Here is a 15,961-nt window from a genome sequence, read left to right on the forward strand (position 1 = left end):
TTTTGAGTTTAGTTTATATTTGCCCCTCTTGCTAGCCCTTTTGAGCCATATACCTTCTTTTCTCTAGCCACAATACAAGCCTTGAAGCCTTGGTTTCACTTTCTACCTTTAGTTTTGTGAAGCAATTTAGTTTTCGAGCTTGTTTTATTGTTTATGGTGCAAGTTTAGAATTATAAGTTCATTTGTAAAGCAAGTATGTGTTGTATATAATTTTTTGGCATAAAACCAAATACATTTTGAGAAAAAGCCGTCCAAAGTTAAAAGAGGCAAGGACATATATAAAAAAAAAAAAAAAAAGCTTGGGAAAAGGAATTATTGAAAAAAAAAAGTAAAGAAGAATGTAAAGCACAAAAAAAAAAAAGGGGGTTTTGTTATTGTTGTTCTCCCTGTTTTTGTTATTTTGTGTTAAATAAGCTTGGGGGAAAGTTATTTAATAAGCATACTTGACACTTTTGTTTTGGAATCGTTTGGATCTTGTGGAAGAAGTTCCACCCGTGCTTCACATAGGTTTACCACCAATTTCAAGAGTTCTCCACACCTTTACTCTCCTAGCTTATATGTTAATACCTTGAAAGTCCTTTTGATCCTAGAGGGTTAAGTCATTCAATGATGGCGGGAAATAGGAATCAAGCCTATAGAGCGAGTTTGCATAGCCAAGATGTCGGGTAACCTTCTCAATGTTTTTATTTCTTATTTATTTTCCGGTTTCTTCGTGGAATCATGAGAAGCTAACTTGAAAGTGGATTTGAAACTAGTAGAGAGAACGTGGTTTGATTGGTTGAAACAAAAGGTGGAATGTGTTTCCTTTAGTTCTCTATGCTTAGCATATGTTATGTTTCAATCAACCTTGGACATCTTAGAACGTGCATACCTTTATTATTTTAGAAAGATTGACATTCATTAGTGTTTGTTCCATCATAAAAGTCCACTCTAGAACGCTTGTAACTTTTCTCTTACTTCGATTTATTTTATTTTATTTATTTATTGCCTTGCCTTGATTTTTGTCAAGAGTTATGGGTTAAACTCTTAGGACACCCTTACGAGAGCTTACTCGTCCTCTAGAGCGATCTATGGGGTTTAAAGTGCTTGATGCATGCGCTAAATGCATTCGTGATTCCTACGAAAGTGAGTTAGTGTATATTCTTTCTCTTCTAGTTTTATTTTATTTTATTGTTTTTTTTTAAAAAAAAAAAAATATACATCGTTTTCCGTTGTGTTTGTTTTGTTTTGCTCGAGGATGAGCAAAAGTTAAGCTTGGGGGTGTTTAATGAGTGACATTTATGTTACCCTTAGGGGTAGTGTATTGGTCTCTTTTCTCCTGTTTTTCTTAGGTTTTCTACCTCTTTTCTCCTCTTATGGCTTCCTTTTCTTTTATGGATGAAAAGTATGCTTATTTGCGCTTGTTTTGATAATCTTTATGCATAATTTTATCATCCCCATGCTCTCGTGATCTTTGCTATCTATTGCAGGTTCCATGACGGTCCTAAGCACGGTAGGAGGCCCCTTGGCCAAGTATGGAGGCATGGACAAAGACAAGAGGAGCAAAAGGGAAGAAGAGGAAGCAAGAAGAGGAAGTTCAAGAGGAGGTGTGGCCGAACCTCTAAGAGGTTCGGTCGAACCAAGGTGTGGTCAAACTTTTGAAAAGTTCGACCGAACCTCCAAGGCAGTTTCAACCAAGTTTTCAGCATGTTTACAGGAGGGGTCGAACCAGGAAAGTTCGACCAAACAAGGATCAGGGAGGTTCGACCGAACCTACCCTGAGTTCGGCCGAACCTACCCTGAGTCCGACCGAACCTACACAGAGTTCGGTCGGACCTTTTCCCGTTTCAGCTGACTTTTTGCGGAGCTTCCTAAGCAATTTTGTAAGGGGTATAAATAGATTTTTTTTGCTCATTAAAGAAAAAAAAGATTTTTCAGTTTAGGAGTTTTTAGGTTAGTTTTAGGTTTTTAGAGAGAGAAACTCTCAAATTTTGGAGAGAGAAAGTGAGGAGCACAATGGTTTTCATGGATTTTGGATAATCAAAGGAGGAATTTGATGATTTGAAGATCTCCATTTTATATCAATGAGCATTTCTTACTCTCTTCTCTCTTTATGCTTTATTAATTGCTTTGTTAATCATATTTGAGTAGATTTCCTTCTACTAGGTGTTGAGTGAAGCCTTGTTATGGTTAATTGAGTTATTTGAGATAAATTTGATGATAATTGTGTGATTAAATTGATTGAATTGATGATGGCATGTTGTTTGTTTTAGATTGGATTGATCTCCCAAGATAGCAAACTTAATTGCATGTTAGTTCTAGTTTGACAAGGGATTGTGAATTAGAATTTATATATTTGATTGCATTTTGGGTAAATTTCTTCTATGCACCTAGTCAATGAGGGATCTAGGCTAGGAATTTGAGAGATTGCTCTTGATGGTAATTAATTCCCATTTTAATTCTTTCTTTGCATGATTGATTATCAAATCGATTCCCATTAACTTGTTAATTGTTCAAAGTGGATCTTTGCCCCTAGTAGACTTTGTAATATCTTGATCTTTATATGTGTGTTAGTGTAGTTGTAGTGTCCACTATCCATAAACCAACTTCGGCGTAGCTTAAGCATTAGATCGAGAACAATCCAACATTACCGTTCCTTGTGGTTCGACTCCGAACTTACCACTAGACTTGTTTAGGGGTTAGTTTTAGGATTTATAAATTTATTTGATTGAGTGTGGAATGTGCGACCGTTCTAACGCCCATCATGTGCCTTTCATTATGTTTGGTGATTTTATTGAAATTGTTAGCTTGTCAGAAAAGGAGGGTGGATCGGTAAGGAGTGAAAGGTGTATGGATGCATTTCGTAGTGCGATGGATACATGCTCTCTTCGTGATCTGGGTTTTAAGGGAAATATATTCACTTGGGAAAGGGGCAACTCTATGGAGACTTTTGTTAGGGAGAGGTTGGATAGATTTTTGGCCGATGAGGAATGGTGCTTATTATTTCCGAATTATGAAGTAACTAATTTTCTGATCTTAAAGATTAATTCGGATCATGCTCCCATAATTATGTCTACTGAGAAAAAATGCCCGGACTCGTATAGTGGAAATGCCATCAAGTTCGAATCACTGTGGCTCTCTAATGAAAATTGTGGGTCGGTGGTGGCAAAGGGGTGGAGTGAGGGTGCGAGTCTGAGTATTAGGCAGAGGTTGGATGTTTGTAGTGGAAAGTTGGCTTCATGGGCAGCCCTTACCTTCGGTGTTGTGAAGAAGAGAATAAAAGCCGTAGAGAAGGAGATCCGTGAGCTGAAGAAAGGCCTTATGGATGGGGGGGAAGTTGGAAAGATGTAACGTGTTGGTGGTGGAGCTTGAATCTTTACATAAGCTGGAGGAATCCTATTGGCATGCCAGAGCTCGAGCAAATGAGCTTAGAGATGGGGACAAAAATACAAAATACTTTCATCATAAGGCTAGCGAAAGGAAATCCCAAAATAGAATTTCTGGGTTATGGAGTGATGATGGGGTTTGGTTTGAGCAGAGAGCTGATTTAGAGCGCCTTATATCTGCTTATTTCGAGAATCTTTTTGCTACAAGCTCTCCGACGGGGTTTCAGGATGCTTTGGAAGGGATAGACAATGTTGTTACAGAGGATATGAATGAGAGGCTGGATTGTGAGCCGATAGATGAGGAGATCAAATCTGCACTTTTTCAAATGCACCCGAACAAGGCTCCAGGTCCCGGTGGTATGCATGCTTTATTTTTTCAAAAATTTTGGCATATTGTTGGCCCTGATATTATTGCTTTTGTGAAGAGTTGGTGGAGAGGTGATATAGACTTGAGGGATGTGAATAAAACTTGTGTTGTTCTCATCCCTAAATGTGCGTCCCCGTCACGGATTACAAAATTTAGGCCGATTAGCTGTTGTAATGTGATTTATAAAATTGTTTCGAAAACAATGGCTAATAAGTTGAAGGGGTTTCTAGACAATGTGATCTCTCCTAATCAGAGTGCGTTTATACCTGGACGCCTCATATCTGATAACGCTCTTGTAGCTTTTGAGATCTTTCACGCTATGAAGCGCAGTGGGGAAGGTAAGGAGGGTAACATTGCTATGAAGTTGGATATGAGCAAGGCCTATGATCGGGTTGAATGGGTGTTTCTGGAGAAGGTTATGGATAGAATGGGGTTCTCGAGAGCTTGGATTGGACGAATCATGAGTTGTTTGCAGAGTGTAAATTTTGCTTTCAAGATCAATGGGAAAATCTCGGGCTCTGTGAATCCAACTAGGGGGCTCCGTCAGGGGGATCCTATCTCCCCGTATCTATTCTTATTGTGTGCAGATGCTTTCTCTACTATGCTTGGGAAGGCGGCTAGAGATAATCGTATCCATGGTGTTAGAATTTGTAAGGGTGCGCCTCGGGTGTCACATTTATTTTTTGCTGATGACAGTATACTTTTTGCTAGGGAAAATATCCAAGAATGCTCGGTGATAGCTAATATTATTAGCCAATATGAAAGAGCTTCGGGCCAAAAAGTCAATCTCGATAAAACGGAAGTTGCTTTTAGTAAAAATGTGTGCACCAATCGGCGGATTGAAATTATTGATACTCTTGGGGTTCGTGAGGTTGCTAGACATGAGAAGTACCTTGGATTACCGACTATCATTGGGAGATCGAAGAGGGCAATTTTTGCGGGTATTAAAAAGAGAATATGGAATAAGTTGCAAGGATGGAAGGAGAAAATGTTATCACAACCGGGGAAGGAAGTGTTGATCAAAGCGATTGTACAGGCTATCCCGACCTACATGATGAGTATTTTTAAAATTCCGGATGGTATCATTGATGTCATCCATAGATTACTAGCCCGATTTTGGTGGGGTTCTACCGAGGAGGCAAGGAAATTACATTGGCAAAAATGGGAAGAATTATGTAAGCCAAAAAATCAAGGTGGTATGGGGTTTCGTGATTTGCGTGTTTTTAATCAAGCATTGTTGGCTAAACAATGTTGGAGACTCCACCACAACCATGGTTCGCTTCTATACTCTATTTTGAAAGCAAAATATTTTTAAAATTGTGATGTGCTTGAAGCAAACCGTGGGTATGATCCGAGCTACACTTGGAGAAGTATGTGGGGCGCCAAATCGCTCTTGTTAGAGGGGTTGAAATGGCGTGTAGGGAATGGTTGCGATATTTCTGTTTGGGATAACGCATGGTTGCCGGGGAATTCTGCCATATGTGTGCCTACTCCACTTCCTCATAGTAATCTGAATTTGAGAATATCAGATTTAATTGATCATGGTAGTCGTACTTGGCGTGTGGATGTGCTTCAGGAAAACTTTTCTGCTGCGGATCAGGCTGTAATTTTACTGCTGCCGCTGTCTTATCGTTCTCCAAGGGATGTGATGTACTGGTGGCCTTCAAAAAATGGTGAGTTTAATGTCCGATCAGCTTATTGGCTGGGAAAACATGGTCTTGCAACCCCAAATGTGGCTGATGAGATATGGAAAATAATATGGAGTATGAAAGGACCTCCCAAGCTAGCTCATTTTTTGTGGTGAGCTTGCAAAGGTTTCTTGGCTGTACGTGAAAGGCTGCACTATAGACACTTAATTGATGATAAAACTTGTGTGATTTGTGGGAGTGGAGAGGAGTCAATTATTCATGCTACTTTTGAATGTAGGGCATCAAAGTGTATTTGGGCAGCTAGTAGCTTTACTGCTGTGATTTCGCAGGCTCCTTCTTCTGACTTTGGGACGAGACTGACATGGCTTGCTTCGAATGTTTCGAGTGGTGAGTTGAGATCAATGGCCACTCTCATGTGGGCTGCTTGGTGGTGTCGCAACAAGGCCATTTTCGAGAATGAAAACGTGTGTGCTATTAGTGTGGCTGCTAATCTGTCAAGATCAGTTGGTGAATATGGTGACTATGCTACTAGAGTTTTTATGGGGCTAGGCATTCAGAATGTTCCCTTGGTTAATTCATGGCAGCGTCCAGGTATTGGTGTCACTAAAATCAATTGTGATGCATACGTTGGTGGGATGACTGGGTTGGGGGTGGTGTTGCGTGACCACGAGGGACGTGTGCTTGTGGCTGCTGTTTGTAGGGAGCAGGGAGGCTGGTCACCTGAACTAGCAGAAGCCGCTGCTTGCAGATTTGGACTCCAGGTTGCTCGTAGGCTTGGGTACTCTTATGTGCAGCTAGAAACCGATTCATCAATTGTTGCCAATGGAATCAAGAAGAAGGCAGGAGGTTTTAATGTCCTAGGCATGTTATTAGATGATATTTGCTCTCTCTCTCGATGTTTTAACAGTTGCTTTGTTTCTCATGTTAAACGCGCGGGTAATACTCTAGCCCATAACATTGCTCGTTGGGATTCTAGAAGTTGTACTGAATTTGTAAGTTTTGGGCCATTTCCGCAAAGTCTTTTAACTTTAGCGGAAATTGACCTCCTTTAATGAATCTTTCCCGCAGGCGTTTCCCTCAAAAAAAAAAAAATATATTGTCACTTCAAAAAAAATAAAATATTAGACCAGTTTTGGCTTTTTGGATATTTCGGGATCCGGTGTCGGGAACTGAGTTGATGCTAAGGGGATGGATCATGGGGTCATGTAATATTGTTTGGAACCACATAAGACTAGTAGTCGGTCATATAAAGGCCTATGGTGACTTTGAGTTAATAAAGGGATCGTAACTAGTAAAATTGACACTTTAAAAGCACGGTGGATAATTTTAACCACCCAAATAGTCTCTTGGGTTTTGTGGGATCTATAGAAAGTATTTTGATTTTTTCCTTTCTAGACCTGTTGAAAATTGTCAAAAAGTAAAGGCTGTAATCGACACTTTTGAACCAATTTTGAAATTTTTTTCTATAATTGAACTGAATATTGAGAATGTTTCATGAGATCATACGAGTAGGTTTGCAATTATCAAGTGTCTATCAATAAGTCTATAACCTTGGGAGTGAGTTTGGTTCAAGTCGGGTTTGTGGTTATTTCAAAATTTTGTTGCATTAGTATTCAAGAGTTGCAAAAGATGAATGTAATTAATTAACTTATCATTTCGAAGTCCTATTAAAATATAAAAAATCTATCATGATATTAAGCGAATCCTATCAATACCACATACAAATTACATAATCAAGAAGTCACTAATTCTCGAACTCACTATTTCTTAAATTTAAAAATATTCTTTTCAAGCAACTTAAGTTACTTAAACTTGAGTTAAAAGATAAACTGTAAATGAGCCAAACTTAAACACGTTAATTACAAGGGTATAGACGTACTAAATTTGAAAAGTCAACAAAACAAAGCAAAACGCAGGAGACAAACTACTCAAGATCAAAAGAAAAGTATCAAACTCAAAACACAAATCTGGGAATTCTCAAAGTTAAACCCTCTTCAATCTTCATCATTTCTCTATATCTTCTGAAAAATTCTCTTTAAAAATCAAAAATTTTCAGCAATCTCAAATACTTCTTCTACAGTTAAACTAATCTAATAACCTTAAATTCCTGTCCCACTCAATCCCACTTCCTGTCGCAGGTATTTTTCTGTCGAATTTTCAATTCTCTAAGAAGACTTTACTGTTTGTTATTAGATTATTTTTTTTCCATTGATTTTAAAGTGTTCGGTACTTATTAATATTTTCAATTGCTCGTTTTTTGTGAATTTTTTGCTTAAAAATGTTCTTTTTTTTTATTTAATTTGGGATAAAATTGATGTTGCTGCCTTGTGATTGGATTCGTAATTATAATCAAAACGATTAACTTTGTATAAGATAAGGGCTGCTGAATTAATAATAATTTTTTTTTATAAATCTATTAGTTATTGGTGGGGAGATAGTGCGAGGATAATGATGTAGACGGGATTTGATCCTAGGCCATCACGGCCGCCCCTTAGACATTTGTACTCGTTTATTTGATTGTCTGCTCTATATTAGGTTTCAAAATGTGAAAAATGGCTGTAATTTGAAATGTCAAATACCCAAATTGCTAGATTTTCGAGTATCAATATGGGGGGTTGAAGCTGAAAACTTTTATTTCTAGATTAACTTTATTTATCACTTCTGTTGATTTGAAGAGATTTGATGTATAAAGATTGCAAAACTAAGACTTGATGCGGTTGTTGGCTTGGGTTTGGTTATTAAAACCTTCCCTTACTAGGGTTTTAAAAGGTAGCATTAATGCGAAGTAGGAAAATTCTTTGATAGGTAAATCGAAGTAGTTAAATAATCCGCATTGGTAAGATACCATCTATGGTACCGTCGAAGTTTGTGGATTGTATGAACATAGGGGAATTCATAGATGACATCATTTATGTGTTGTTTCCATTTTGACAGATGGATTGTGTCTATAACTTGTAATTTTATGAGTTTTTGAGAATTGTCTTTGTTTGATGTGCAAATGTGCAATAGTATTTGGCTATTTAAAGTAATTTCCATGGATTTGAACTAAATTAGCTTTCGTATTTCTTCTTCTTGCCAAATCCAGATATTTTAACTATGGAGATATTTGAAAGCCGAGTGAAATTGTCAAGTTGTGGAATTTATTGTATCAGAATTTTCAGCTGAAGGCTCTTAGATGGAAGAAGAAACTGTTATTCGTTGTCTCAACATATATCAATATATTACAGGAGATTAATGTTTTAGAGTTCCATGATAGGCCGAAAGATATCCCACCGTCCATTTATAGCATACCGACCAATTGGACCCTCTGATTTAGGTATTCTCCAACAACTTCATGCAGATCTCTTTCCCATCAGGTGGATTATCCTCTCTTTACTTAGTTTTCTTTTTATGCAATTATCTTTTTTTTTTTTTTTTTTTTTTTAATTTTTTTTTTATTATGCAGATCTCTAACTTTAGTATGCTTTCTGTAATATATCACCTGTTTTTGATTCTTTAAGGTATGAGCCTGAGTTCTTCCACAATGTTGTAAATCGCCGTGAAATAATTTCATGGGGAGCTGTTGATCGTAGTAGACCAGGTGCTCAAAGTGATGATCTTATTGGATTTGTCACCATAAAGATCGTTCTAGCAAGAGAAAGTGAGGTATGCCTCTTGGTTTGTGTTGCTACTGCTCTCTATTTTGGAACTTTCTATTTGATTTAATAAGCTTGGCTCAAGGTTGTGGATTGCTTGATATTGTTGGAAATTGAAATCATATAGTTGATGAGTTTGTGTGGACAATTATTTTTATTTCACTTTGATTTGTTAATTCCTACTGATAGCATGATAAGAAGATGATGTATGGCTGATTGGGTGATCAGGCTAGCCTATAGTGGTATAGTCCACAGGGAATTTTGGATGAGATTTCGTTTCTGATAATTTTATCAACAGCAATGGGCAAGCTACATGGATTTGGGGAAACCTTCTGTTATGTTTTGACATTTGAGCTACCCTACCTATCTATTCGCTTGTAGTTTGTGATGTAATCAATTAATTTATCTGATGCAATTTGTAAATAATGTTTGTATTACTGTTAAATGATATTTCACAATTCATATCAAGATAGAACATTGAAAAAGTACAATAAAATCAAAACATTTTTGCTCACCTCCTGTTTGTAATTATATGGGGTATATGCTAGCTAATGATGCAGCCTGTTATTTGTTATATAAAATTGGTAAATTGAAGAGAAAGAGTGATATTTGGTAGCCATGGCCTAAACCTTGATTGCTATGCCTTAGTCACATTTGGACATGATTCTAGGTTTATGTGTAACTCATTGATATAAAGGGGCACCCCCACCCACACCCCGGTGGAGGATCCTTACGGGCTGATAGTGTAGCTCTCTTAAATGAGTTTTGTGAGAATAGGGGCTTTATACGAGTTTGTTGCAAATTTTGGTTCCCAAAATTTCATGAGCCGTGATATACATGTCGTGCAGTGGTATATTCATGTAGTATTCTTAAATTGTGCTCCTATGATTTGCAGATCACTGATTTGGTTAAATGTGACTCCACCCAACCTGATCAAACTCTAGTGTATATTCTCACCCTGGGAGTCGTTGAATCATACAGGAAATTTGGCATTGGTATGTGCCAACTCCTCAAGTCCTCACTGCATTTGCTTACTGATTTATTGGCAGATGTAACCACATTTTTTTTTTCTTCAGCTTCGGCACTGATCAGAGAGGTCACAAGATATGCCAAAACTATCCCAACATGCCGAGCTGCATATTTGCATGTTATATCTTACAATACTCCAGCCATCTATCTGTACAAGAAAATGTCATTCACATGTGTAAGAAGGCTTTATGGGTTCTACCTCATTGAGGGTCAGCACTATGATGCTTATTTATTTGTGTACTATGTAAATGGTGGTCGATCTCCTTGCTCACCGCTGTAAGTAAAAATCTACCAAGTATATCTTCCCTGTTAGTTGATAACTTTTTTCCTTGACTTGTTGATTTGAGCCGCCCCCCTCCCCCGACTCCCAAAAATAAACCTCCAAATTTTGGGCACCTCTGCTGCGGAGTATTTAATCTCCCTTCCTAAAGTGATAATTGAACCTGGGGCTTTGGCTATGGAGGAGGGAGAGGCAATGCTCTGTTTGGATTCTCAGAGATTCGCCTTTTTTTTTTTTTTTTTTGTGTCTAGGTTGACATGTCTTTGTTGGTTCAGTGTTTTACTAAAGATGAAAAAAAACGTGAAGATGACATTTTGAGGTCTTTATTTTCTATAGCATTCATTCCCTTTGGCTCGTATGCTAGGATGACATTTTGAGGCCTACTGTATGTTTGAAGGGTAAAAGCCTAAAAGGTGTTTATAGTCATAGCCAGCTTCTGAAGGCGTGTCTATTGAGGATTCAGAACCGCAACAAAACCTTATCATGTTGACCTTTGTATGTTGGCATGCATGATAAAAATTTACTTTTGAAACTCATCAGACATTCTAGGACTCTCCATATCATTTTTTATTTTGGTCTATAGGGACCCACAAAAGGCAGTGATACGAAGATGGTTCAATCCCAGGTCTTGGTTACCACTTCCCAACCCCAAGACCTTACCAACTAAGCTAATTGGCGTCCGTGGATACTTTTGATGTTGCACATATGGGGTTACCTTCTTCCTCCACCCCTTTGCTTGGATGGTTTAGGTGATCTAGCCTAATTATGTTATTTTTGTTATAAAATCTTCCTAATAATGAGACTTTGTTTGAAAAAGACTCCTCTTTTTAATTTGAGAGATCAAGGATACCACGCACTTTGTATGAAATTGGAAAACAAGGCTTTTTTTTTTAAGATTTTGATGTCGAATCTTGTTACCTAATTGTGCAGGGAGCTTGTCATCGGGGCAGTCAAATATGTAAGGACTAGCTTGAATTCAGTCGCTAGCAGGCTTTGGAGATATGATGAAAAAAAGCCTTGGAGATGGACAAAGTATAGAGAAAGCTGTGGTTTTATGACACCTTCTCAGAGCAAGAGGAATCTCGTTGATGAAGGCTCAAGCGAGTTTCAATGTGTGTGAGTTGTAATTATAAACGTTATGTATCACCATACAACTCAAGTTCGATAGAGTGGTGTGGATCTGCCAATTTGTAATCATCGCAGATCATCTGTTTCATATGAGAGCAGTCAAATAATCTCTTGTTTGCTGTACATTTCAACGTGCCAAAGAGCTTACCGCCTTTTCATTGCAGGCAGGTGCTCAATATTTATGTAAATCTTATTGAAATTTTCAGTTTCGACATACAAACAGGAGGTTATTGTGTAGCTATGTTCATCTGGTGCATCTTGTTGAATGTAAAGCACTGAAGCTTTCTTCCTTTTTTCATCATAATAGATTTTCAGTTGACACCAAACCAAAAAAAAAAATAAAAAAAATATAGGGCTTGTATGTTTGATAGGCTACAAAATCAGGTTTATAGAGTATTGAACTATTGACTGTACTTTTATTAGTCCACAACCATGCTTGGATTTAGGGTCTGTTCTCATTGACAAATTTCAACTAAACTGAATTGAAATGAATATTTTATAAGATAAGGAAATTAGAAACTGAACTGAACTTATTAGAGCTGAGCTGAACTAAACTGAACTAAAAATAATCATATGCAAACAATCCCTTAGTTATCATGTTACTAGTTGAAGAGTAATGCATTACAAGACGGATCTTCATCATAAATTAATACGAAGTACATATGTTCACATAATACGAGTATATATGATGTAGCTAAGACGAATACACATGACTTTTGGGCGGTGCATGCATTACAAGTGTCACCTCGGTGCACATCCAAGTCTAACACCCTATACTTAGCCATAATCATCAGCAAATATCCAAAATTAACCATAGCTTTACAAATTAAGCAAATGTTATTATGACTAAATGAAAAGGGAGGAAGAGATGAGATGTAAGGATAAGATTAACACCCATATTTATATTATTCTAAGCATATTCTGTCAAAATTCACATTTTTTTCAACCGACTTTTTTAAAATTTCAAGGACAAAATTGAGACCTAGACCAATAATAAAATTTTTTGAAAAAGATTGAATTTGACCATCCTAAAAGTGGTTCATTTGCCCATTTTATAGCTTTCTTTTCTTCATCAATTTTTGTTATGAAAAGTAATTTCATTTCTTACAAGATTTGCCTCATTATTTCTAGTAATTGAAATATAACTTTATTGACTATTTCCCTTTTTGGTTGAAAGGTAATAAAAATGTCCTACACATTTTTCAGCATTTTACAGATGATGAACAAATTTACAAGGGTGATCAATATGGCAATTGGCAATAGCATCTTCTTTTGTCTCTTTATTTAGTATAATCTTGCTACATCATCATGCTTATCGAATAACAACCATACTTAAGACGGGATTTATAAATGGTTATGCTTAATTATTACATGGTAAATTTTTTTTTTTTTTAATTGTGTTTTTAGTGTAACTAATAGTACGTAGTACTAAATATTACTTGAAAGTTGAAAAAAATGAGTTATCTCTCAGTATGTTAGAGAACCAACTCAACCAAAAGCTTAAGTTGATGGTTGAGACCCAAGAATATGTTTTTATACTCTATTACTCCCCCTCACACGAGAGCCCGTTTGGGCTAGAAGTGTGGATGCAACATGGGCCCTCCTCATACCCAGCGCTTAATATTCCACTTGAAAGTAGGGGTGAATGAGATTCGAACCCATGACCTTTATGTCACGCTGGCTCTGATACCATGTTAGAGAACCAACTCAACCAAAAATTTAAGTTAAATTATAATTATAAGCTACTTTACCTATCGGTTACGTACAATAACATGATTAGCAATGCTTAATTATAAATTATAATTATAAGCTTATTGTATGGAAATTTTTTTAAATGGTGGTCACTTTGGACTTTCAGAGTTAAAACTTTATATTTAACCATAAGCATCTAATTAGAAACTACTTTACATATTACAATTTCCCCCATATTAGAAGTAAATTACTAATTAAAAGAGTACAACAAAACAAGCTTACATCATTATAAGGGATATAATCATATAAATTATATATGGAAGAGTAAGTTCATAAGGTAGGTAGCTATAAATCTGATCTTTAGGCATGAGAAAAAAAATTGAAATAAAAGTCAAGATACTAGCTTGGTACGGTTACCTTGTGGTGCAATTCTTGGGAAAGTTTCATATTTCTTATCCTAGTTAAAAGAAAACACTACATTGTATTAATCAATTATAAATGAATCATATTAATCAGGTCTCCTGTATTTTAATTTATCTCGTTATATTTCTCTTGTCTAAAGATATTAGTCAAATCGAAAAAGGTACTACCTCCGGTCCAAATTACTCGCAACTTTGGGGTATTATTTGTGAGATATAAAGTATTCCAAAGTTGCGAGTAATTTGGATCGGAAGTAGTATAATATTTCATAAGATAGTCCGTCATACTTAAGATTGAGTGATGAAGAGAGAGTATACAACTATACATGATTGTATACATGGTGTCGGACTATTATTTTACTAAGTATTTTTCTTTAGTAAAAACGGGTCATATACTTAATTATGATGTTTGAGAATACGCATGCATGTGACTATATTTTTGGACAGATAGAGTGTTAAAACTCATTTCTTTCTTGTTTTGTAATCAATATTTTTATTTAAGTCATAGATTTTTAATACTCTACTCCAAAACGCATTAATATCAGTAATTAAAGGTTTTATAAATCGTACATATTAATTAACCGATACACACCAATAATACATTTGTACATAATGTTGGAAACTTTTGTAAGAACTAGGATAAATCTAATGAAACATAATTTAATCTCTCGTTGAAAAAATAGTAGCTAGGAAGCAAGAATTCCAAACTAATTCTACCAAAAATTGTTAATATTGTTAACTATATTCCAAAATTAAAATAAGCAAAAGTATCAAAGAAGTGCCAAGCTAAGTATCCGCGTGTTTGCTGTCCTTAGTTTATTTAAATGTTCAAGTTATTAACTAAAAAAATTGTAATTTACGCCATTGTTTTGAATTCGACTAGTCCTCAGAATTCCAAACAAGGAAATCTAGTTGAGCAAGAAATCTATTACTAGTAAAATTCTTGTTCTTTGACACTCTCTTATTATTAGCATGTAATTATATGCTAAACATAGAAATTAAGTTAAGGATGATTTGTTATATATAGGAAAAACTTGAGGATGAAGTTTAAGAATGAGGCTAGGTAAAATGGGAAGATTTGAGACACATTACCACCTTCTTAGGCAAACTCTCCATTCTTTTCAACTCCTATATTGACTTATCAAAGATCAATGATGTTAATCATGTCATACAATCGTTTATGTATAATAACACCCCGTGTTCTAATTAATAACAATACTGTCAGACGAGATATGATCTTAGATCATGTATATGTACCACGTGTGTGTGTATATATATATATATATATAACCAATCTTAGCTAGATGACATCCTATATAAAGCAGAAAAAGAAATACCTTATGGCAATATAGATGGACTAGTTATAAATGTAAACGGATGTTTATGTAATAATTCACATCAATAAACAATTCATTGAGTGGTATTAGTACAAACGAATTTTCACTTTATAAACATTTTTGCATGGATATGAACTATTTTAGTTGTTTAAAATCTTGAACTTTGCATTCAGAACCTGAATTTAAATTTTATCTATGTCATTATTCATTGCCCTTACGACTTTAAATAAATTTGCTGGAAAAAAGAAATGTCGTATAAATTTTGCATCATGGTTTGTTTAGTCTCGCATATTCATAGAAAGGCCATGTACTAGAAGTGTTCCTGTATGTATGTAATTTTCATTTCAGTATTAATCGTAGGATGATAATAGGGATATATTATACCTAGTTATATATTTTAATTATGCTAAATTAGAGTTGTCCAACTATATATTGCATTAAGTCAAAGATTTTCTTGGTGCATACGTCAACATTTTTTATAATAAATTTATACTCATGTAATGATGTACTCCCAAAAAAATAATGAGATATACTAAAATATGCATTATAATTAAGTAATGGTCTTTTTCATCACAAATTTCTTAGTATTTATTTTTCCTCCCTTTTTGGTGAGTGAAGATTATGTTTGAGAAAATTACGTTCATATCTTAGTGAAAATCGAGAATTATACTTCTTTTGTTTTAAAATAATACTCAATTACTCATAGCATTATTGTTATACTTCGTATTTGTTAACGCTAAACTTTTACCATTAATATCTATAACTATTTATTAATAATATAATGTAATGATTTATAACACACATAACATACACAACTCTAAATGAAATATAGAACCAATCTTGTTTTGGGGGAACCACTCCACATTGCCTTTCAACTGACATTAACTCAAGGCTACCATGGGATATATGACTCACTAGTAATTATACATGATTTCAAACAATATTAGTTATATGACCCCGATATACATCTTCGACAATTTTACTCGTAAGATTTTTTAACACTGAATTCAAAAACCTCAAAAATTGGTCCAATATCGTGTATATTATAGCTTTATAGCCT

General features: G+C 35.5%; 1 protein-coding gene across 1 annotated transcript; it reads left to right on the forward strand.

Annotated features, from left to right (window-relative positions):
* Nucleotides 1–7,241: 7,241 nt before the first annotated feature.
* On the forward strand, nucleotides 7,242–11,751 carry LOC110693033 (histone acetyltransferase MCC1-like). The gene is made up of 6 exons (XM_021870151.1): nucleotides 7,242–7,519; nucleotides 8,467–8,737; nucleotides 8,882–9,026; nucleotides 9,912–10,011; nucleotides 10,093–10,321; nucleotides 11,256–11,751. Exons 2-6 carry the CDS (start codon nucleotides 8,631–8,633, stop codon nucleotides 11,443–11,445), a joined length of 771 nt encoding a protein of 256 aa, XP_021725843.1. The 5' UTR covers nucleotides 7,242–7,519; nucleotides 8,467–8,630; the 3' UTR covers nucleotides 11,446–11,751.
* The last annotated feature ends 4,210 nt before the right edge of the window (nucleotides 11,752–15,961 follow it).

The sequence above is a fragment of the Chenopodium quinoa genome, unplaced genomic scaffold (genome assembly GCF_001683475.1).
Source record: "Chenopodium quinoa cultivar QQ74 unplaced genomic scaffold, ASM168347v1, whole genome shotgun sequence".
In the NCBI taxonomy this organism is placed as follows: Eukaryota; Viridiplantae; Streptophyta; class Magnoliopsida; order Caryophyllales; family Amaranthaceae; genus Chenopodium; species Chenopodium quinoa.